The 23,865-nt window shown below is 42.6% G+C and overlaps 1 protein-coding gene across 2 annotated transcripts in view; it reads right to left on the bottom strand.

Moving 5' to 3' along the window:
* Nucleotides 1–1,958: 1,958 nt before the first annotated feature.
* tspan5a (tetraspanin 5a) overlaps nt 1,959–23,865 on the bottom strand; it is a 94,437-nt gene continuing 72,530 nt past the window's right edge. The window contains exons 3-8 of one of the 2 annotated variants that reach the window (XM_072583820.1): nt 17,840–17,986; nt 13,513–13,683; nt 12,121–12,246; nt 9,990–10,037; nt 6,788–6,904; nt 1,961–2,181 (exon numbers count right to left, since the gene is read on the bottom strand). In XM_072583820.1, the coding sequence (XP_072439921.1) occupies nt 2,116–2,181; nt 6,788–6,904; nt 9,990–10,037; nt 12,121–12,246; nt 13,513–13,683; nt 17,840–17,986 (675 nt within the window). In that variant the 3' untranslated portion in view covers nt 1,961–2,115. Of the gene's footprint in view, nt 2,182–6,787; nt 6,905–9,989; nt 10,038–12,120; nt 12,247–13,512; nt 13,684–17,839; nt 17,987–23,865 lie in introns of both variants that reach the window. The other variant, XM_072583821.1, reaches the window with a different exon arrangement.

Below are 23,865 nucleotides of genomic sequence, written 5' to 3'. Positions count from 1 at the left end.
ATACTTGGCGGGGGGGGGGAGGGAGAACTTTCATTATTAACTTGAAAAGTCACTGATCTGGAAACATTTACACCTTCTCTCTACATTACGACTGTTCGGTCCCCTGAGAACTTACAGCATTTTCTGTTTTCCTTTCCGTCTCCCAGTGTCCACAATATTTTGCTCTCGTAGTAACAGTGTGTCATACTCTGATGAACTTTCTGCAAGCAATTCTCGAGTGTTAATCCATGTGTCTTAAGAATCGCGGCCAGTTGTGGGGAAATAAATTTACTCCAGCAGATTCATTTTTGTCTTAAGTTCAGCACTAAAGCCAAAAGAATGTTGTAGATTTTGCTCACTTCCAACAGGCTGAGACTAATATAGTCTCAAGTTTAGAGCTACAATGTCTTGAAGGGGTGACATGGGAAATAAATGGTGAGTGCTCCAACAATGGGGGTGAAACGTCTGGATTTTGAAAGTACACAACTGTCAATGTATAAAAGTGTTTATTTTATTTAAAAGTGGATTACCACTATCCACAAACCAATGCAGTATCATTCCAATAAAACAGCATTGCGATCTGCTGTGGCCCTCGTTATAGTTTACTTCACAAATAAGATCGGTCCACAGTATAACCTGGGTGAATACATAATACTCTTTAACATAGAGGGGGCCACCCACTCGTTGTTATCTCAGTGAGAGACACCCGCAGGTTATCATGCATTGATGTGCAAACAGAGGGAAGGTAGCTGATTAAACATGCTCATAACCATCAAATCCTACACTGGTACAGAAGCTGGATGCAAGCAATATGAACAAAAATAGAGGAAATGGCAGGCTTAGGACTAATACTGAATATTTATCATTCGGAAAGCCCACTCTTATCAAACTCACCCCGATTCTGGCTCTTGCTTTTATTCACCTAGGGCTATGCTACAAGATAAAATGGAATCATGTGACAGCAAGTGGGTGAGGCACATGATCTAATTGTTGCATGTCAGTGAAACATTTTTATGAATGCCTTTGGATGGCCAATTCTTTTTGAGCATCACAATAGGGTTTTGCATGAACAAAGTAATCTTAAAACATGTCCATGAATAACATTGCTTTGTTACATTATCCTGTTCATCCACAAAACCTATTAACTGAAGACACTCTTTTCAAAATATAATGCTATAACTCCAATATTTCATTTATTTACATTAAGGGCAAACATTCCTTTCAAAAAGAAAGGAAGTGTCAAGAAGAAAAATATCACTAAACATTGTTAGACAAGGTACACGGTTGCTTTCTCTCACTTAATGAAAAGCGAACATATATATTTGGCAAAGAACTTCACAAAAACAACATCAAGTCACTGTCCCGAGTAACAGGCATGTGAAATTTAACTCAATCATTCTGTTAATGTCCTTCACTTGCGCTGTTACCCCCTCCTTCCATCTTGTATTTCAAGGTTCTGTGAAGTTGTCACCTGGGAGGCAGGACAGAGAGTTAAAGCAGACATGGAGAAGGTGCAGGAAAATGGGGAGTGCAGTCCACCTCTCTCAGTAACGAGACAGCACTGACCCAACTATAATGGACCCAACTGTCTCCTTCTGTTCTGCAAACTCAACAGTCAATGTCACTTTTAAAATGTTAATAGGGGGCAGGTGGCCTGAGGTTGTCACTGTGCAGGGCGAGGGGAGGGAGGATTCCTTTCCCACTGTGCTTCCAAATGCAGGGACCGTTCTCTCTGACATGCTGGTGTCTTCGGTTATCCTGTCAAGGCCATGGGTGGAGAACGTTTTGGCAGAAAGGACACATTCAGCCAGGCCAAGTACTAAGATGCTCCATTTCGAATTTCCTCTGATCATTTGGCAGCGACAGCAAGGATCCTTCGCAACGTAGTCACAGTTTCTGGAGGTGGGGGTGGTGTTGGGGAAGGATGGTGGGGGAGGGGGGGGGGGGGGGGGGAAAGAGTTGTTGGGAGTCAGGGTGGGGGGGGGGGGGGGGGTAGGAGGGAGGGAAACAACTGTTTCTCAAACCATCACGTGCCTCTCTCCCCACCCTTTTCATGGACCAATGTGTGGCCCAACGTGCTGCTGATGTTTTTCATCCATGTGCCAAACTGTGTCCACTCTATAACAGGACATCCAGTCACCAGCTTGCCCTGACTGCTTCAATGTCACTGACCAGGTTCTGAGATAGGCAGATGCCAAAAATCTGGGAGAGAAATAAATAAAAACAAACACTGAATATTAAAAAACAAGACACTATTTCAGATTATAAATATATACATAAAATATTAAATCCTCTGAAAGGTCTAACATATGGGCTCAATGGGTGGCATGGTGGATCAGTGGTTAGCACCAGGGTCCCAGGTTCAATTCCAGCCTCGGGTGACTGTCCGTGTGGAGTTTGCACATTCTCCCTGTGTCTGCGTGGGTTTCCTCCAGGTGCTCCGGTTTCCTCCCACAGTCTAAAGATGTGCAGGTCAAGTGAATTGGCCATGCTCAACTGCCCATAGGGACAGGTGCATTAGTCAGAATGGGTGGGCTGCGGACTTGTTGGGCCGAAGGGCCTGTTTCCACTCTGTAGGGAATCCAACAAAATACACACAACTGCATAGCGAAATGTCATGTTTTTTTAAAAACACAATTGTCCAGAAGATTGATTTGACTAATTCCTGGAATGGTTGGATAGGCCAGAATTGCTTCCACTGGAGGTTAGAAGAGTAAGAGGTGACCTGATCAAAGCATTAAGCTTCTGTGGAGAGGATGTTTCCTCTTGTGGGACAGTCTAGAGCTGGGCGTCACTGTTTAAGAATCAGGAGTCACCCCTTTAACATAGAGAGGAGGCAGGAGGTGAGTTACTCACTGTGGTATTTCAACCCTCTGACCTGCTCCTGCAGCCTTTGTTTATGTGGCAAGTCCAATTCCGTTTCTAGTCAATAGCAACCACAGGATTTATTTTATTTTATTGCAACTTGAAAGTGGAGGAGTTGCAGGTAGACAGAGTTGTGAAGGTGTTGGGCATGCTTTCTTTCATTTGTCAGAATACTGAGTTTATAGCTGAGATGCCAAATTGCAGTTGTACAGCACATTGGTGAGGCCACTTTTAGAATACTGCATTCAATTCTGGTCACCCTTCTAAGGGAAGGATGTTGTTAAACTTGAGAGGGTGCAGAAAAGATTTACAAGGATGCTGCCAGGGTTGGAGAGTTTGAGCTACAGGGAGAGGCTGAACAGGCTGGGGCTGTTTTCCCTGGAGCATCGGAGACTGAAGGGTGACCTTATAGAGGTTTATAAAATTATGAGGGGCATGTTTAGGATAATTAGACAAAATCTTTTTCCCAGGGCAGGGGAGTCCAAAGCTAGAGGGCATAGGTTTAAGGTGAGATGGGAAGGATATAAAAGAGACCTAAGGGGTAACTTTTTCACGCAGAGGGTGGTATGTGTATGGAATGAACTGCCAGAGGAAGTGGAGGAGGCTGGTACAATTACAACATTTAAAAGGCATCTGGATGGGTATATGAATAGGAAGAGTTTAGAGGGATATGGGCTTGGTGCTGGCAAATGGGACTAGGTCAGACTAGGGTGCCTGATCAGTGTAGACCTGTTGGACCAAAGGGTCTGGTTCCCTGCTGTAGGGCTCTCTGACTCTATACCCTGCAAGTTCCTGTCCAAGCCACACACCATCCTGACTTGGAAATAAATTAACATTCTTTCAGCGTTGTTGGGTCAAAATGTAGAATCTCTCTCCCTAACAGCTGTGTGAGTGTGCAGGCGCGTGCGAGAATGACAGTGTGAGAGAGAGAGAGCGCTAGTGCGCGAGAGCGAGAGAGCGAGCGTGTGAGAAAGAGAGCGTGTAACCTGTAACCTCTTGGCCAAAACTTTAAATCAGGCAACAGGCTAAAGGTGCAGATACATTTTTTTAGCACATTTCACAACCTCAAGATGTCTCACAGCACTCCACAGTCAGCCAAGTACAGTTACAGTAAGCTCCCATGAACAATAATGTTTTAACAATGAGATAATCTGTGTTTTGAGACATAAATATTGTCCAGATCAGGGTAGAACTCCTCTCTTCTATAAAATATTCACCACGGGTCCTTCTACATTTGGCCGCACTTATGGACAATGTTGCCACTAGGTGGAGCATCACGCACTCATGTCAAACTGCAATTAGGGTGTAACAAGCAAGAGTAGGCCATTCAGCCCATCGAGTCTGCTCCACCATTCAGCGAGATCATGGCTAATCTGATAATCCTCAAATTCTACTTCCCTTCCTTTTCCACAGGACCCTGGATTGCCCATCTCATTAAAAAATCAGTCTGTCGATCTCAGCCTTGACATGTAATGACCCAGCCACAACAGCTCTCTATGGGAAAGAATTCGACAGATTCGTTCCCCTTTCAGAGAAGAAATTCCTCCTCATCTCTGTCTTAAACGTATGACTCCTTACTCTGAGCTGATGCCCTGTGGTACAACTGTCCCAGAAGGGGAAACAATCTTTCCGCATCTCCCCTGCCAAGTCCCCTTCAATGTTTTTTGTTGAAATAAGGTTCTCTCTCATTCTTCTACATTCCAATAAGTACAGAGCAATAAACTACTAAACCTCCCGACATCAAACAGTTCCTAGGACAGGATTTAGAAATTTCATCCTTGACTCAACTTATATAACCCCTAATTAGACCTTTACTGGAAAGGAGGAGAAAGTGAGGGACTGCAGATGCTGGAGATCAGAGTCAAGAGAGTGCTGCTGGAAAAGGACAGCAAGTCAGGCAGCGTCCGAGGAGCAGGAGAATCGATGAGAACCTTCCTGGTGAAGGGCTTAAGCCTGAAACGTTGATTCTCCTGCTCCTCGGATGCTGCCTGACCTGCTGTGCTTTTCCAGCGCCACACTTTGACTTTACTGTAAAGAAGCATGAACTCAAGAAAGAGCAACTTTTGTACCCCTCTACTTTTTTTTGTCTGGTTTAATAATTAAGGGAAAATAAATAGATGCCTTAAGGACAATTAGAGTAATTCACTGTGTGAGTGGTCAGATGATCAGAGCTAAACTAAGCTGTGAAGGCATGTGAGAGTGTGCAAAACAGATTAATGAGAAGGGATGCAGGGATACGCATCTTCAGTTACTGAGATAGATCGGAGAATCGGAGACGGTTTTTCTCCTAGAAGTTTGAAAGGTGTTCAAAACCATGAGGGGTCTAGACAGGACAGATGGGGGGTAGCTGTCAGCATTAATAAGAGGTTTGAGAACAAGCTTGGGGACAGGTTTTAGGTAGTTGGCAAAAGCAGCAACAGGACACAAGGAGAAACAGTCTAACGCAGCAAGTGGTCTGGCCTGCACTGCCAGAGAGCACATCGGAGGAAGGAACGTTTGAGGCTTTCCAGGAGGAATTGGATTGTTGTCTGAGAAGGAACAGCATTCAGAAGGAACATGGGGGAGTGATCATTCAGAAAGCTGGTGCAGATCAGGAGGGCTGGGGAGAAGATGGCCTAGTGATATTATCACTGCACTGATAATCCAGAGACCCAGGTAATGTTCTGGGGACCCAGATTCAAATCATCCCATGACAATTGGTGGAACCTGAATTCAATAAAAATCTTGAATTAAGAGTCTAATGGTGGTCATGAATCCATTGCTGAATGTTGGTAAAACCCCATCTGCTCCACTGATGTCCAAAGGGACATCCTTACCTGGTCTGGCCAACATGTGAATCCAGACCCACAGCAATGTGGCTGATGTTGCCTCTGGGCAATTAGGGCTGGCCTAGCCAATGTCCAGCCTCATCCCATGATGATTTTTTTTTAATGAGTTGAATGGCCTGCTTCCACTCTGTGACCCTGCAAAGCTGAGAATGTCTGCGTTTGCATTTCCACTTTGTACAAACAGCCTCTCTCAAGGCCTTTCAGTGAGCAAGCACACTGGGGAGGTGTTGCATAACCTTGTCCAGGAGGAGCAGGAGCTGGGATCAAACGCACCTTGTGTTGTGTGAGTGAGAAAATGCTGCTGTCTACTGTCCCAAGTTGGATCAGGCCCAGGCTTCAGAGCAGAAACAAAAACACTGCTTTCCAAGCACCACCCAGTCTCTGAGGAGTGGATGTTTTTCTCTCAATGCCCCAGTTAAAGTGACCTTCAAGAAGGTGCCAGCTGGAATGATGTAACACCGGCACGTTATCATCCTTTCCCAGAGAAACCACTCATTACAAACTAAACAACAAGGCAAACTTGTATTTTTCCAGTGTCTTTAACACATCAAAACATCCCCCTAGGTGTTTCTCAGGAACAATCAGTAAATAACAGTTAGCAAAAGGAAGCAGCAGTGGAGAGGGGATTTTCCTGGAGCTGGATAACCCAGAGTCCCAGGTTAATGCTCTGGGGACAAGGGCTTGAATCCGACCAGACTAATGGCAAACACATCACAGAATTGTTACAGTTCAGATAAAAGGCCATTCCGCCCATTGTGTCTGCACCAGCTCTCTGAGTAAGGAATGTCATTCTCCAGCCTTTTCCCCATAACCCTCGACAATGCTTCGATTTCAGTTTTATTCAATGCACTTCTGAATGCCTCAATTCAACTTCCTTTGACACAATTTCCAAGCAGTGCATTCCAGACCCGAACCACTCGCTGTGTGAAAAAGACCTTTCCCAAATGCACAAGAGGCAGCAATGGCCTCGTGGTATTATTAACAGGTGAGCAGTGGAGGAATGTGGAGATTGCTGAAGGTTATGGACCTGGAGGAGATTCCAGAGATAGGGAAGGAATGAATCCACAGAAGTACTCAAACACAAATGAAGCACAAGACAATACAATAATTCTCACCTGTAATAATGCAATTCCAATAAATATTCCTGCAACCACTGTCAGATTTTCCCCGAGCCATTTCTCAAACTGTCCCACACAACCTTTAGTGTAAATATAATTCCGTTGTTCAGTATCCTGTGATTGAAACAAAGGTATTTTAAGTGAATGTCACGTGAGGCTCAGTAGCATAAAATCCCAGAGAAGAGTCTGTGGGACCAACATTTAAATATACTCATCCTGAGACTGCTTTGTTCCTGCTACATTTAAGTGAAAGCACTTCTTTATAATATTAATCCAAACATGTATTAGGACAGTCGGTGAGAGATACAACAAAAAAAATGCAGATGCTGAAAGTCTGAAACAGAAACAGAAATCGCTGGAGGAACTCAGCAGGCCTGGCAGTACCTGGGGAGAAAGAGACAGAGTTAAGGTTTCGAGTCCTGTGACCCTTCTTCAGAACTGATAGTAAATGGAAAAGATGGTATTTATGCTGAAGATGGGGAATGGGGGTGGGGGTACAGTAAGCAGTTGTCTTTTCTACATTGGGGTGATGAAATGCACACTGTGAGACTGCTTTGTGGAACACCTACATTCTTTCTGAAAAAATGGCCCCAAACATCCAGTTGCCTTAACTTCAACACACCCTCCTGTTCCCTGGCCAACATCTCTGTCTCAGGTTTGCTGCAGTGCTCCAGTGAAGCTCAGCGCAAGTTGCAAGAACAGCACCTCATTTTCCACTTGAGGACCCTTCTGAACTCTGTATTGAATTCAATAACTTGGAGGGCCTGAGCACCTCCCTCCATGTCCTTTACCCAGCCTCACACCCCCAGCCCTGTCATTACATGGAGCTGCTCCCAGCACAGCCAAACCATTCTCACCCACTGATCGTCCCCACTACCAGTTTTTCTACTTCCCTGGCTCACCACCAACCATTGGGTGGCACGGTAGCAGTGGTTTGCACTGTTGCCTCACAGCGCCAGAGACCTGGGTTCAATTCCTGCCTCAGGCAACTGTCTGTGTGGAGATTGCACATTCCCCCCGTGTCTGCATGGGTTTCCTCCGGATGCTCTGGTTTCCTCCCACAGTCACAAAGATGTGCAGGTTAGGTGAATTGGTCATGCTAAATTGTCCGTAGTGTCTGGTGAAGGGGTAAATGTAGGGGAATGGGTCTGGGTGGGTTGTTCTTCAGCGGGTCAGTGTGGACTTGTTGGGCTGAAGGGCCTGTTACCACACTGTAATTAATCTAATCTAATCTAATCCCTTTGCTTGCCTATCTTCCTCTCTAACTCTCTCACAGGGCTCCATCTCCACCTATCCACTCACCCATTTTCTTTCCCCCTTTCTCTGTCATCAACATATATACCACTGTTTCCTTGCTACTATCAGTTTTGAACAAGAGTCACTGAATTAGAAATACTACCTTTGTTTTTCTCTCTCCAGAGATGCTGCCAGGCCTATTGGAGTTTCTCCAGCATTCTCCTTCGGTTTCTAATTGAGTAAGTGACATATCAGTCATGAGTTCACCAAATGGCAGAACAGTGTGGGCTCTTCCTGTACCAATGATCCCAGCAGGAAAGTGATGGCAAATAGTTTCTCATGTCAACCCTCGCTCTGTGGAAAACATGCTCATCTCTAAGTCAAAGGTTGTGTCGTTAAAACCCCACTCCAGAGAGAGGACAGTCCCAGTGCAGTACCAAGGGAGCACAGTATCATGGGAGGTGCTGTCATTCACACGCGAAGTTCCAGCAGAGCTCTCACTGCCCCTTTCAGCAACTGCAAGTGACCCCTTGGCCAGATTCTGAAGAGGAGCAAGGAAACACTCATCAGTGTCTCCCTCAAATAATCTCACAAAACAGATAACCTGACCATTGCTATTGGTGGGAGCTTGCTGTGCACAAATTGGCCATCCCACTTTCTACACTGTAACAGTGATCACACAATGCAATAGGATTTCTTGGGCTGTAAATGCTTTGCAACATTCCATGGGAATGAAAGGTACTACTGAAATGTAGATCTTTCTTTCTAGCAGGCAGAAAGCTTTAGCCCTTTTTCAGTTTGAACAAAAATACATTCCTCTAACATGAGGTCTTCCAAAAAGGGCACATTCTGAAAATGGGACAAAATTGATGAAAGAGGTAAGGTGGATTTGATTTTACTTCATGAACTGCAGGATATCCAGATTGACTACAGTGGTGTCAATGAGCTGGAAGTGGATCGAGATGACTGGCAGGATTCAGAGCAAGAACTTAAGAACCAGGAGCAGGAGTAGGCCATCTGATAGTGGTCATTAGATTGGCAGATGGATGAGAATGGAATGGTGTAGGTTAGATGGGCTTCAGATTGGTTTCACACGACAGTGCAACATTGAGGGCTGAAGGGTCTGGACTGCAATGTCATGTTCTATGTTCTAAAAATGCACACAGTACTCCAGGTGCGGCCTCACCATCACCCTGAACAGGTGCAACATAACCTCCCTGCTTTTAAACTCAATCCTTTTAGCATTGAAGGATAAAATTCCCTTTGCCTTCCTAATTACTTGTACCTGCAGACCAACTCTGTGATTCATGCACAAGGACATCCAGATCCCTCTGCATTTTTACCATTCAAGTAATAGTCCTTTTTACTCCTACCAAAATGGGTGACTCACATTTATTAACATTGTATTCCATCTGCCAGACCTTTGCCCACTCAAAGCATTTATGTTCCTCTGCAAAGTTTCCCAGTCCTCTGCACACTTTGCTCTACCACTCACCTTAGTGTCATCTGCAAACTTTGACACCCTACACACAATCCCCAACTCCAAATGCTCAGCCTATTTTACAGCAAGCAGACTGTATTCACTGAGGGGAGTCTTTCTGAACAGTGTACTGCAGCCAACAGTCTCAGAGTCTACTTAAACAGAGGCTGGCTACCTATAACAAATAGAACTCACTGCTGATACACAAGTAACTGCATAAAACCTATTCAGCAAAATACAATGAATCCAGAATAGTTAAACGCTGGTAATAAGGTGTTGAAAAACCAATCCCCATCACCTGGACCAGTGGACAAGACCTCACCGTCTCTTTGTTGGCACAGTATTAGGGTTCCACTGTATGTTGCCAATCAAACATCTACACACTAAATGATTCATATGCAAAGAAAGCCAAAATTAAACTTAAAAGCTTATTTAATTTTTTTAGCATCAAGTTCCTTTTAATTGTCAGTTCTTCTGACTTACCACTTTCAGTCTGACATCATAACCACACTGAGTGTTAATGACATCCTCCTGGAGAAAAAAAACAATAATATTGAAACATTAACTGTTAGCAAACAGTAGCGTTCCCACGTGGATTAAGTAACAGTTTCTGCTTACATAAAACCTGATGTATAATTTTATTATGTTCAATTTAAATTTTGAATATTGTGTTATAAAGCGGAGACAGCTTTTAGCCTTCATATTTTGGAAAGAGATATTCTTTGGAGCTTGGTGTAATGGACTCTGGAGACCTGTTTGTTTTAATTCACCTTTAATGATCTTTTACCACCTGCACAGTGAAGGGAGGGGGGTTGTTGTTGGGGCATTTTAAAACAGGTGCAAACAAAACTGTGCTACTACCAACGAGAATATTGGTCTATTTCTGAGCACGTGTCAGAGTGAAAGCTAAAATATTAAAACTCTCTCGTAAGAAACCCAACCAAAGTGTTGGAAACTGGGCTTATGGAACTTGTGTTTGTTTCAAAGTTAAAGTAATAATAGGTTTAGTTTGTGTAGGTGTCTCAGAGAGATCCCAGCTGAAGAAGAAATGCATCCAGTAAAGCACAAAATCATACTCGAAGGGAATTGGTTGCAGTTGTGTTGAGGCAAGGAGCCTTGATATTATAACCATGGCAACTGTTCCCTTGGGTTTTGGAGTTTGTAAGAATATTGATGGGTTAATAGATATAATGAGAGTTTCAATCCCTTGCTGGTGTTTGCAACTAAAGGTTTCCAACCTTTTGTCTAGTGTAGTATAGATCATGCTTTTTCCTTGTTTAATTTAAATTTTATTCTTTATTCAAAATATACTAGCAGCTCTTGTATATGTTTTCAGTGACTGACCTCCACAGATGGGGAAGAAAACTAGGTTAGGGTTTATCAAGTAAGGTTTCAGACCCTGCGTCCAACTTAGACCATAAGACATAGGAGTGGAAGTAAGGCCATTCGGCCCATCGAGTCCACTCCGCCATTCAATCATGGCTGATGCGCATTTCAGCTCCACTTACCAGCGTTCTCCCCGTAGCCCTTAATTCCTCTAGACAACAAGAATCTATCAATCTCGGCCTTGAAGACATTTAGCGTCCCGGCTTCCACTGCACTCCGTGGCAATGAATTCCACAGGCCCACCACTCTCTGGCTGAAGAAATGTCTCCGCATTTCTGTTCTGAAATGACCCCCTCTAATTTTAAGGCTGTGTCCACGGGTCCTAGTCTCCTCGTCTAACGGAAACAATTTCCTAGCATCCACCTTTTCCAAGCCATGTATTATTTTGTACGTCTCTATTAAGTCTCCCCTTAATCTTCTAAACTCCAATGAATACAATCCCAGGATCCTCAGCCGTTCCTCATATGCTAGACCTGTCATTCCAGGGATCATCCGTGTGAATCTCCGCTGGACACGTTCCAGTGCCAGTATGTCCTTCCTGAGGTGTGGGGACCAAAACTGGACACAGTACTCCAAATGGGGCCTAACTAGAGCTTTATAAAGTCTTAGTAGTACATCTCTGCTTTTATATTCCAACCCTCTTGAGATAAGAGACAACATTGCATTCGCTTTCTTAATCACAGACTCAACCTGCATGTTTACCTTTAGAGAATCCTCGACTAGCACTCCCAGATCCCTTTGTGCTTTGGCTTTATTAATTTTCTCACCATTTAGAAAGTAATCCATGCTTTTATTCTTTTTGCCAAAGTGCAAGACCTCGCACTTGCTCACGTTATATTCCATAAATTGTCCAGTGTTAACACCAGCTGGGATTATAACAATATAAACAAACACATTCGAGATCACTTCTCCCTGTTGGTAAAGGGGATGTGATATTTTCATCCATTTGACCATCTAATGTTGAATTTGCAGGGGGAAAAAAATTTACTTTTCTATGGCACCTTTCATGATCTCAGGATTTCCCATAGCTCCTATATGGCCAATGAAGTACTTTAGTTCGAGTCATTGCTGCAGAGTAGGAACTGTGTCAGCCAAATTGCATACAGCAAGATCCCAGAAACAGCAATGTGATGATGACCAGATAATCACTCTTAGTGATGTAGTTAGAGATAAATGTTATCCAGGACCTTTTCTACGAGAAGAACAGTAATTTACTGTGCTGCCTCACCGTGGGATCCTTGGTACAGCAAGAAAAGGGCACTCCACACCGTTCCCGACTTGTATTGCTCTCTGTGCAATTGAAGTAAATATTCAGATTCCAATCATCTGCATTATGGGCACCACAGCATTCCCACTGGAGTTAGAGAAATAGAGAATCATTAACATAGGCTCAAAACTCACCATTGTGACAATGCAAGATAAAAACTATAAATAATCAGTGCTTATAGAGTCATAAAATATTACAGCATGGAAAGAGGTCCTTCGGCCCATTGAGTCCATACTGGTAATCGAGCACCTATCTACTCACATCCTATTTCCCAGTACTTGGTCCATAGACTTTCAGGCCATGCCATGTCCGCTTGGTGAATGAAATTCTCATTAAATCCCCTCTAAACCTCCTGATCTTCATCTTAAATCTATGACCCCTCTCAGGGGTAAAGTTTATTCCTATTGACACTGTCTATGACCCTCATACACCTCAGAGAGACAGAGGCAGACAGACAGATGGGGAGAGATGGGATGGGAAGCAGGCCGGGGGCAACAAGGGGGAGAGAGACAGACCGAAACGGGGAGAGACTGAGACGGGGAGTTAGAGACAGAGAAACAGAGAATGCAGGAAAGAGCCAGGAAGCAATAAATGGGAGTGAAGATGAGAAAGGAAGACGATAGGACAACAGACAAATCAGTAAGTATAGATTTGCATATAAATTATAATATGGAATCCTGCAGAATTGCACAAGAGATGTTTTTAGCAAATTATAAGCCTTAGGTAATATCTGAAGGTGAAGTGAAAGTGCCTGCAATGTGACAGATACATTTCCTTACTTGGTTTCCAGAAAGTGGTTTCACTTTAAACACAGTCATAAGAACACAAAGAGAACGTTATTCAACTCCTTGAGTCTATACTACCATTCGAGGAGATCAGAGCTGAATGCATTCTTGGGTCCAATTTTATTCATACTCTTGGCTTGCAAAAATCTGTTGACCTCTCAAATTAAAAATTACAATTTGACCCAGCTCCTCTCTCTGTGGGGGTGAACGTTCACACCTGCGTCCCTTGTGCTCGAAAAAGTCTTTCTCACATTCTCTCTTGAATGACCTGGCTCTGATGACAATGATGTGTTATTGCCCTGTTCCCCACCTCAGAATGTTTATCTCCATCTGTTCCAATTAAACCCCCTTGTTCCTCATATATTCAAGGGAAAAGAAGCCTCCTTATAATTTAACCTATGTAGGCCTAGTAATATGCTGACAAACATTTGCTACATTGCTTTCAAGGTGATTGAGAATTGACCCAAAGCTACATCAATCTGGAGTTAGCTTCAGTCTTTCCCGAACTGGTTCAGATTGGTTATAGCTAACATTCTGATATTCTCATACCCTGGTAGAATGGACTTACATATTCCTGTGTGAAGTCAATAAGATTTTGGAGATCAATATCATCTCGGTATGCTCTGATATTCTGGTTAATGAAAAGGTTAAGTTGATCCCTGATCCAGTCCTTGAAGACAAATGCCAGAACCCCAGCTGTGAGCTCCAGAAAGAAGATCACTCCGAGGAATACGGAGAACTATGTTAAGAAACAAAAGAAATGACACAGATTTAAAAACTTCTGTACAGATACTGATGACATCAACTTCCAACAATTGCAACCAAGTGACTTTCAAAATAGTAATCCACAGCCAGAGACTTGCCTCATATATACCCCATGCTGCTCTGCATGGCAGCTGTTACATTAACAGAATTCTATTTTCTTATTAACCATCTAAGAGAATTTTTCTTCATTTAAAAATTGAAATGTTTGCTGATGCCATACCTGCAATTTTATGCCAGTTTGTGAAGGATTAAAACAAAAATCCTGGTTCTGAAGAAAGGTCACTGGACCCAAAACATTAACTTGTTTCTATCACCACAGATGGCATTTTCCAGAAATGTCTGATTTTGTCTCTGATTTCTATCATCTGCAGTTCTTTGTTTTTTTTTCTTGAAAATCCTACTGTGGTTAACACTTATTTTTTGGAAACTGCATCTCTCACCATTTAGATATTTTTCCTGGCTCCTTAAAACCAGACTTTGCACACCTGCCTTAACATTTTCACCTCTCATTCAGTGTCAATTGCTGTTTGATTACTGCTCCTGTGAAGTGCCAGACATAAGGACATAGAAACCAAGTTAGACGGCCCCTTGAAACCATTCAGTATGATCATGATTGACCTTTAATCGCATTTTCCACCCCATCCTTGATTTCCATATCAATCTCAGTCTTAAATATTTTCAATGACTGAGTATTCAAGGACACAGGGTAGATAATTTTAAATATTCGTAAACTTTAGTGAAGTCTCCTCAACTCAGTTGGAAATAGCCAATCCCTCCATCCTGAAACTGCACTGCGCTTTCTGGGCCCCTCAGTATAAAACTGTCAGCAGTTTTTTCCCTATTCAAAAGTGTTCTAATTGAAGAGGCTATCATCGTAGTTAGGATGCTGAGCTTAACTGAAACTACTCCAAGAATTTGAATTATTTGCTTGAAAAAACCAGAGCAGAGACTGTGAATTTAGTTTGACCTCCATTGCACTGTTACTTGGCAAACAAACAGCATTTAAAAATCACATCTGCGGTTTTAAAAAATGAAATGAATTTGAATTTGAGTTACATGTATATATACACACCTTTTATATATGCACAGATTAACATACACCCATTTCTTTAAGGATGTCTACAGTATGGAAGCAGGCCATTCAGTCCATCGAGTCCACACCGACTCCGAAGAGTCCCTATAACCCTGTATTCTCCATGGCTAATCCATCTAGCCTGCACAGCCCTGGACTATTTTGTTTTTAGTATAGCCAATCCACCTAATCTTTGGATTGTGGGAGGAAACTGAAGTAGAGGAAATTCACACAGACACAGGGGTAATTGCAAACCCCACATAGACAGAGCCCAAGGCTAGCAGTTTGATTAAAATGTCTAGACAGGCTGTTCAGCTTCCTCACAGTCTCCTTTAATAGTTTACATTGCCATTAATGGCATTTCAGCATAAACAAATTGATTGGAAATCATTGGTGATTTACTGGTGGTAGTTAACAGATGAAATAATAAACCCACATGTGGTTTGGTGATGGAAGAAAAAACATTCAGTTCTGTGTAAGAGCACTTCTGGATATATAGCAGTGACTGCATTTCAACCTGTCAGTCTCTTCTAAGTGCGTTATTCTCAAACTGAAAACAGAATTATAAAGTTCCCCTACATCGTGCTGAATACAGAGCACTTTTGGCTTCATTTTACATTGAGATTATGGTTGTGCACTAAGAATAACTTCATGTAATCTTGAGGAATTGGCACGGCTTTGCCAAAGGGAAATCATATTTAAACAAGTTATTAGAAGTCTTTGAAGGAGTAAGTTCTGCAGTGAATATAGATGTAGTCAACTTGGGATTTCCAGAAGGTGTTTGATAAGGTGCCCACATCAAAGGCTATGCAGAGAATAAAGCTCATGACGCGGGGTGTAACATATCAGCATGAACTGAACTGATGATCGGCTGGCTGGTAGAAATCAGAGAGTATGCTAATTGGGAGCATGTGACAAGGGGACTGCTGGGGCCTGAATGTCTTACAATTGACATCAATGACTTAGATGTTGGGAGTGAAGGCATGGTAGCTAAATTTGCAGATGACACAAAGATCACAAAGATAAGGAAGTTACAGATAAATACAGAGAGGTTGGATGACTGGGCAAGAAACAGGTAGATGGAGCACAATGTGAAGTTGTTCATTTTGGCAGGAAGAATAAAAGTATTCCTTAAAAGGAGAAATGCTGAATTCTGAGCTGCAGAGGGATTTAGGTGCGTGAGTCACAACAAGTCAGTACATAGGTAAAGCATATAATCATGAAGTCTAATGGGATGTAATGTTTTATTATGGGAGTAATTGAAGATATAACTAAGGCAATGGGGAAACCACATCTCAAGTACTGTGTGCAGCTGGTCTCCTTCTTTGAGGGAGGATGTAAATGCATGGAGGTTGTGGAGATTATAAACAGGAATGACTGAGTTATTCTTTTATGAGTAAAGGTTGGGCAGGCCAGACTTGTTTCCACTGGAGTTTAGGAGGGCAAGGGATAACTTGTTTGAAGTGTATCAGATCCTGAATAGCCTTGACAAGGTGGAAAAGATTTTTTTTAAACCCTAAAGAACTGTAGATGCTGGAAATCACTGGAAATTATTGGAAAAACTGCTGATCAGGCAGCATCTGTGGAAAGAAAGCAGAGTTAACGTTTTGAGTCCAGTGACCCTTTTTCAACTGCTGAGTTTTTCCAGCAATTGCTGCTGTTGAAGGTGGAGAAGATCTTTTTCTCTTGGGAGTCAGTCCAGATTTAAGGGGCCACTTATTGAGGGACAGCAACATGAATTGTTTTCTCTCAGGGTTGCGCAACTTCGGAGCTCTCTGCCTCAGAAGTCAGTGGAGACAAGGTCACTAAATACTTTTTGTGACAGAGGTGGATAGATTGTTAAATAAAACAAAGAACTGCAGACGCTGGAGAGCAGAAGCAAAAACAGAAAATGCTGGAGAAACTCAACAGGTCTGGCAGTATTTGAGGACAGAAAACAAGATTGACCATTTGAAGTTCAGTGACCCTTCTTTAGAAGAGATGTCTGAAGACTCACTGGACTCAAAATGTCAACACTCTCTCCACAGATGCTGAGTTTCTCCAGCACTTTGTGGATAGATTCTTGATATGCAGGAGTATCATAGGCTATTGGGGTAAACGGCAATGTGGAATTTGAAACTCCATCAGGTCAGCTAAAATCTTATTGAATAGCGGAACAGGATTGAGACACTGAATGTGCCACTTCTGCTCTTCTTTAAGATGTTCATACATTCATACATTTTTAATGCTGAATGTAAAGGACAAGAATGCAAAGATAACTTATCCAGTCATATGTTAAATGCTTGAATTGTGCTACAACACTCATGGGTTTACATTCAGTAGGACCAAAACTTTGCAACACTTGAGCTTTAAATTACAACAAAGGACCGTGAAGTGAATAACTGTGGTTAAACTGCTCAGAATCATCCACCGCGCTGAGGAGATTCCATTTATTTAAAAAAAATTTTTTTCTTTTTTTATTAACCCCCACACTACCACCTAACTGCGGCAGTGCTTATTTTTTTCCGCAGCACCCATGTTGTGTGTGTGCAGGTGTGAGACACAAGGTGTACAAATCTTTATTCAGTTTCCACCACCAGGAAGATAGGAAACACCCGAGTGGCCAGTGACAAGCAGTGCCCTTCACATTAAAGGGCAATGCTGTGTGATCAAACAGTGAAGGGGAGGGCAGGGATTAAAACCCCCTGTTTATTTTGGTCAGTCAGTGCCTCCTGATTGGCACAGGTTAACAACCCAAATCAAGGATCTTGTAGTTAACAAGATCCACCTAATTCCAATCACTACACAGTGTCTCTTAATTTTACTTTTTGTCTGTGGGTACCTTTCTCCATAATTCAATCTAGTTACAAACTCTTAAGATCCCTTTGCAGCACCTGTATTGAATCCAACCAATTTAATTATTCTTCCGAGATTTCCAATCCTGGTCACTCCATATTTCTAAATGTCATGTGATCCCTCAATGTCCATTTTATTAACATTTTGCCCCACCCGAGCAGCCAAGACTGGGCTGTCAGATCTCCCTGGAAACCCCTCTGTTAAGATTACTTGGAATACTTACAAACTTCAACAAGAAGGTGTTCTCTCGCAGAGCCCCAATACATCCTGCAAATCCCAGAATGAACATCACACCTCCGACCACAAGGAATAACCAGACTGGATCGAAGCCACCCAGGTCTGTGATTGATGAAATATTGGACAAGACTCCCTTTAAAAAAATGTTAAATACACAGCTCAAACAAGATTTGGACGCAATTGAAAAAAATTATAATCTCAAACTTTCTCATTTCATATCTATTTCAGGAGATAGTGACTGTAAACTGAATTGATAAAGTATCTTACATAAAGTGCATTAAAACAAGCACAGAAATAGACCCTTCGATCCAACCAGTCCATGCCAAACATTATCCCAAACTAAACTAATCCCCTCTGCCTGCTTCTGGCCCTTTTCCCTCCAAACCTTGCCTATTCATGTATCTACGAGGAGAAAGTGAGGACTGCAGATTCTGGAGATCAGAGCTGAAAATGTGTTGCTGGAAAAGCGCAGCAGGTCAGGCAGCATTCAAGGAACAAGAGAATCGACGGTTCAGGGATAAGCCCTTCTTCAGGAATGAGGAAAGTGTGTCCAGCAGGCTAAGATAAAAGGTAGGGAGGAGGGACTTGGAGAGGCGTTGGAAATGCGATAGGTGGAGGGAGGTCAAGGTGAGGGTGATAGGCCAGAGTTGGGTGGGGGCGGAGAGGTCAGGAAGAAGATTGTAGGTTAGGAAGGCGGTGCTGAGTTCGAGGGATTTGACTGAGACAAGATGGGGGGAGGGGAAATGAGGAAACTGGAGAAATCTGAGTTCATGTATCTTTCCAAATGTCTTTTAAATTGTACCCAAATCTTTCACTTCCTCAGGAAGTTCATTTCACATGTGAACCACCCTCTGTGTAAATGATTTGCCTCTCATGTCTTTTTTTTAAATCTCTCCCCTTAAAAATATTTTCCCTACTCTTGAAATCCACCAACCGAGGGAAAAGACAACACCATTAATTCCATCTATACCTCTCATTATTTTATAAACTTCTATCAGGTTGTGTCTCAACCTGCTACACTCCAGGAGAAAATAGTCCCAGCCTATCTAGCCTTTTAGAACTCAATCCTTCCATACCCAGCAACATCCTGGTAAATCTCATCTGAACCCTCTTCAGCTTTATAATATCCTTCCTATAACTGGGTGACCAGAACTGGTCACAGTATTCCAGAAGAGGTCTTGCCAAAGTCCTGTACAACCTCAACATGACATCCCAACTCCTATGCTCAAAGAACTGAGCAATGAAGGCAAGCATGCCAAATTTTTTTTAACCCTCCTGTCTGTACGTGACACAAACATCAAAGAATTATGTATCTACATCCCTAGGTCCCTCTGTTCTACAGCATTAACCAAGACTCTACCGTTAATTGTATGAGCTCTACTCCTGTTTGTTGTATCCAGATGTAATCCCTCACATTTTCCCAGATTGGACTCCAACTGCCATTTTTCAACCCATTGACCCATTTGATCAGGATCCCTTTGTGATCTTAGAAAACATTCTTCACTGTCTACTTTGCCACCAATTTTGGTGTCTGCTGCAAACTTACTAACCATGCCTTCTATATTCTTATTCAAATCATTTATATAAATGACAAATGAAAGAGAACCCAGAACTAATCTCTGTGGGATATCAAGGTCACAGGCTTCCAATCCGAAAAGTAACCCTCCACTATTACTTTCTAACACCTGCCATTAAGCGAAAGCTATGATAATTTATCCAGCTGTATGTTAAACTCCCAAATTGTGTTGCAGCACTCATGGGTTTACATTTGGCAGGCACCAAACTTTTGCAAAGCTCAATCGTTAAGTTACAACAAAGTGCCATAAAGTATGTAACTGTGGCCAAAACCGCACGTGAGGATGTGAAACGTCTGGCGAGTCCAGTTCAATCTATTCTCCAACCGTGGGTGAGCAAAGATGCCGCTGATTAAGTTTCACCAACAACATTACCTGGAGTGAACTAAGAGAGGACCCAGAGGAACCAGCTCACGAGCTATTAAGTGACAGACAAGCTGCCTCTTGTATGGCTGACTGATTCATAAAATCGATGAGGCTTCAAAAGCTGAATTGAGTTTACTTAGATTTATAAATGGCGTAGATCATGCACAATTATGACTACATATTCAGCCTGTGATAAATCAATTGTGGTTAATACATGCCAAAGGCCAGTCCTGTCAAGTTGAAAGATTGGACTGCATTTGATGTAACGTGAACACTTCTGAACTTTGTACGATGAAAGGACATAGAGGCACTGCAGAAAGTGGAGAAGATACTTACAAGGGTGATATTAGAATTGAATGATAAATCTCTCAGGATTCTTGAGTGAACTGGAGCTCCTGAGATAGGACTTATAGAAAGAACTGTTTGCCACAGTCATGAAGCCAAGAACGAGGGAATGTGAATGGAATTAAATCGAAAGTCTTTGGGACTTTAGCACGTTTTGTTTTCCCATATGTAGAAAGTTGAGAGTGTGCAAAAGATAACAACATCTTATATTTATACAGCATAATGAAAGATCCTGAGGTGCTTGACATAAGAATTTATAAGATAAAGTACAACACTGAGCCAATACATGACGGACATTAGGTCCGAAAGCAGTGCTTCTCAAGCTCTGTGATGTCGTTTCATGGTTTGAAGATTGCTGCGGTCCCTCAGGTGAGGGGGGCCAGGAGTTGGTAGTGGAAACTTGAGAGGATGGGGCAAGCTGGGGGGGGGGGATGGAGATGAGGGGCAGCAGGGAATGCGAAACCATTGACATCTGCCTCTGACTGGAGGTTCAGCTGTGATCCTATTGAATGGTGGAGCAGGCTCTAGGGATTGAACAATCTACACCATTCCCACTTACAGCTCCACAGATGTTAAAGCGGGACCGCTGCTGTTATAATTCAGTCAGCGCTCCCTTTTGGTCACTGCTACCTTCAGGTCCATGATCCCAAGATTTCAGCTCACAACTATCATTGGGTCCTGACACCTACTTTGGAAAGTTTAACTCAAAGCTTGGTCCAAGGGGTAAATTGTAAGGGATGTGTTAAAGTAGGGAAGTAAAGAATTAATATTAGAATTAGGTTTATCATCACGTGTACTCAACTACAGGAGTATAGTGAAAAGTTTACAATGTTGCCCCTCATGGAACCATCTTAAATACCTTGGTACAAATCTCAGATACAAAATAGAGAAATAAAGAAAATAAGTTACATTACCTCAATGATTCATAGTATAAGTTAGGAAATAAGATTAGATTACTTACAGTGTGGAAACAGGCCCTTCGGCCCAACACGTCCACACCGCCCCGCCGAACCGCAACCCACACAGACCCATTCCCCTACATTTACCCCTTCATCTAACACTACGAGCAATTTAGCATGGCCAATTCACCTAACCTGCAGAGTTTTGGACTGTAGGAGGAAACTGGAGCACCCGGAGGAAACCCACACAGACACGGGGAGAATGTGCAAACTCCACACAGTCAGTCACTTGAGGCAGGAATTGAACCCCGGTCTCTGGTGCTGTGAGGCAACAGTGCTAACCACTGTGCCACCCACAAATAAGAAATAAAGTTAAAAGGATGGACATTACAGTCAGATAAAAAGATTACAGATAAACGTTACATTGCAGTAGATCAGCACAGGGGGCTTCAACACGTGGTCTGACCAGAAGTAGAGACATGCAGGGATTCCACAGATAAGGGAACTGAAGGTATGCCTATTAATGGAGGGTCAATAGAAGTTGGGGATGTCAGAATTTGAGGAGTGTGGATATTTTGGAAGGTGGCGGGGCTGGAGGAGTTAGAAATTGGGATGGAGGTGACCCCAGAGTGATTTGAAAACAAGGATGAGGATTTTTAAGTCACAGTGTTGTTCACTGGGCCCCAGTATGGGTCAGTGAGCACAGGGGTAGCAAGGCAGCATGGACTTGGTGTTGATGCAAACATCTCATCAACACTGATAGAAAGGGTCAGCTGATGTCTGACAGACAATGGGGGAGGAAACAACCAAGCTAAACATAGGGTGGGGACACAGGGTTAGGGTCATTGCTTGTGTAGAATAAACAACAAACAGACTGGTTCATTCATTAAACTAATCCTATTTAAAGTAAAGTCCTCATGAATGTACATGCGAGATTAGGATTTCACTACTTAATGGATAATCCTATTCGGGGAAGCAGGGAATGAGAAACCAATGACAGTTCCCTCAGAATGGAGGTTCAGCTATAATCCTATTGTCGAGGGACTGAACAGTCTACCCCATTCCCACTTATAACCCTACAGGTGAGGAAGTGAGACCATGGCTGAACCAATTAAAAAGAAGCCATGATGTGGAAGTGCCGGTGTTGGACTGGGGCGGACAAAGTCAGAAGTCACATGACACCAGGTTATAGTTCGACAGGTGAACTGACTTCACCTGACAAAGGAACAGCGCTCCAAAACCTTGTGATTTCAAAAACTTGTTGGACTATAACCTGGTTGATGTGTGACTTCTGAATTAAAAATGAGTTGGAGGTGATAAGGGGGTGGGGCAATAGTAAAGAAGAGAAAGATCAAAAAGAAAACTCAACATCTTACTGGGTTTCTTACTTGTTAAGGGAAGAACAAATTTGCAATTAAATAGCACCTTTCACAACCTCAGAACATCCCAAACATACTTTACATCCAATGAAATACCTTCTGTTTTCAGGCAGTGTCATTGTTGGAAATGCCTTGTGAGCTCTGATATACAGCAACACGCTAATGGTCAGGTAATCGGTTTGAATAATGTTGGCACTATAAGGATATGAGCCTTCCTCTGACCAATAGCTGGCTCAGTTCTAAGCCACCGGGGGGAAGCTGGTCAAACCCATGTTTCAAAAACACTTCAGTTTACAACCAGAGTTCACAAGCAGCCATTCATCAAAATCTGGTGCCTTTCCAAATGTGCACATCGCATATAGCCACAAGTAAAACCACAGATTCTATCCGACTGTAATGCACGGATAAGGAGCATAAACCCTGCACTACCATCGACTGTCTTTACGCTCAACTCTCAGAATTGAAAACCAACTTTTGGGGTCAACTTTATTGCCTCCTATTTTTTCTAGTTTCCAGCAATCCTTCTCTCCAGCTCCTGCCAGCCTCAACTTGATCTGGAACAGCTCCAGCTGTTGTAACGTCAGAAGCACAGCAGATTTATGCACAGCCAAACCTCACAAAAAGAAAGATGCTCATGACCCAATAACCTGTTTGTTTCAATCCCCAACCCTTCTCACAATCACCCTGCTTTTCTTCAAAGGGGCATTTAATGTTGACCTAAGAGGGCAGACAGCGCCTTGTTTTAACACCTTAACCTCCAAGAGTGATTACTGCCTAGTGGTGTGTAAACTCTCCCCAATACTTTGCAATATATACCCCTCAATCAGCAACACAAATACAGATGATCCAAGTCATAATTACTTTCATGCTTATGGGAGCTTGCTGTCCACAAACCGGCAGCTACATTTCCTGCATTACTACAGTAACTATAATCCAGAAAGCAAGTCTCTGGCTGTTTGGCACATCCAGTAAATGGAGAGATATATAAGAGACAAAAGTGTAGGAATGCAGGCCTGTCCTTTCCTTTACAGAAGTTCTGAAAACGAGTTTCCTGCAAGCCTGTTTGCAACTGTTCCTTGGAATGCAAAACAATCAGTAAATTCCTGATGACAAATACTGTAGTCAGTTAACAAGCCCAGGAATGATTTGCTTCATGAGTACATGCCCAGCACTCTGTGACTTTGACAGATAGACATGTGGACAATGTTAAGACAATCCAGTGCATTATTAGTCACTTGGTATTTGTTTCGTCAGACAACCATCAACCAACCACCCATTCCCAATCCTCTGTATGTCACATAACAAAAAGTCTGTTTGTTACTTTTTGGGTCCAATTATATGTGTACTTAAGAAAAAGAATATTTCTGACCATATTCTTTATTCATTAAAGAACACAAGTGTTTCCCAAGACTCAAGTCATGACCTGTAGGACTCAGTAAAAGTCATCGA

This window comes from Chiloscyllium punctatum, chromosome 14, assembly GCF_047496795.1.
Source record: "Chiloscyllium punctatum isolate Juve2018m chromosome 14, sChiPun1.3, whole genome shotgun sequence".
NCBI lineage: Eukaryota > Metazoa > Chordata > Chondrichthyes > Orectolobiformes > Hemiscylliidae > Chiloscyllium > Chiloscyllium punctatum.
This window is presented reverse-complemented; position numbering and strand designations above follow the sequence as displayed.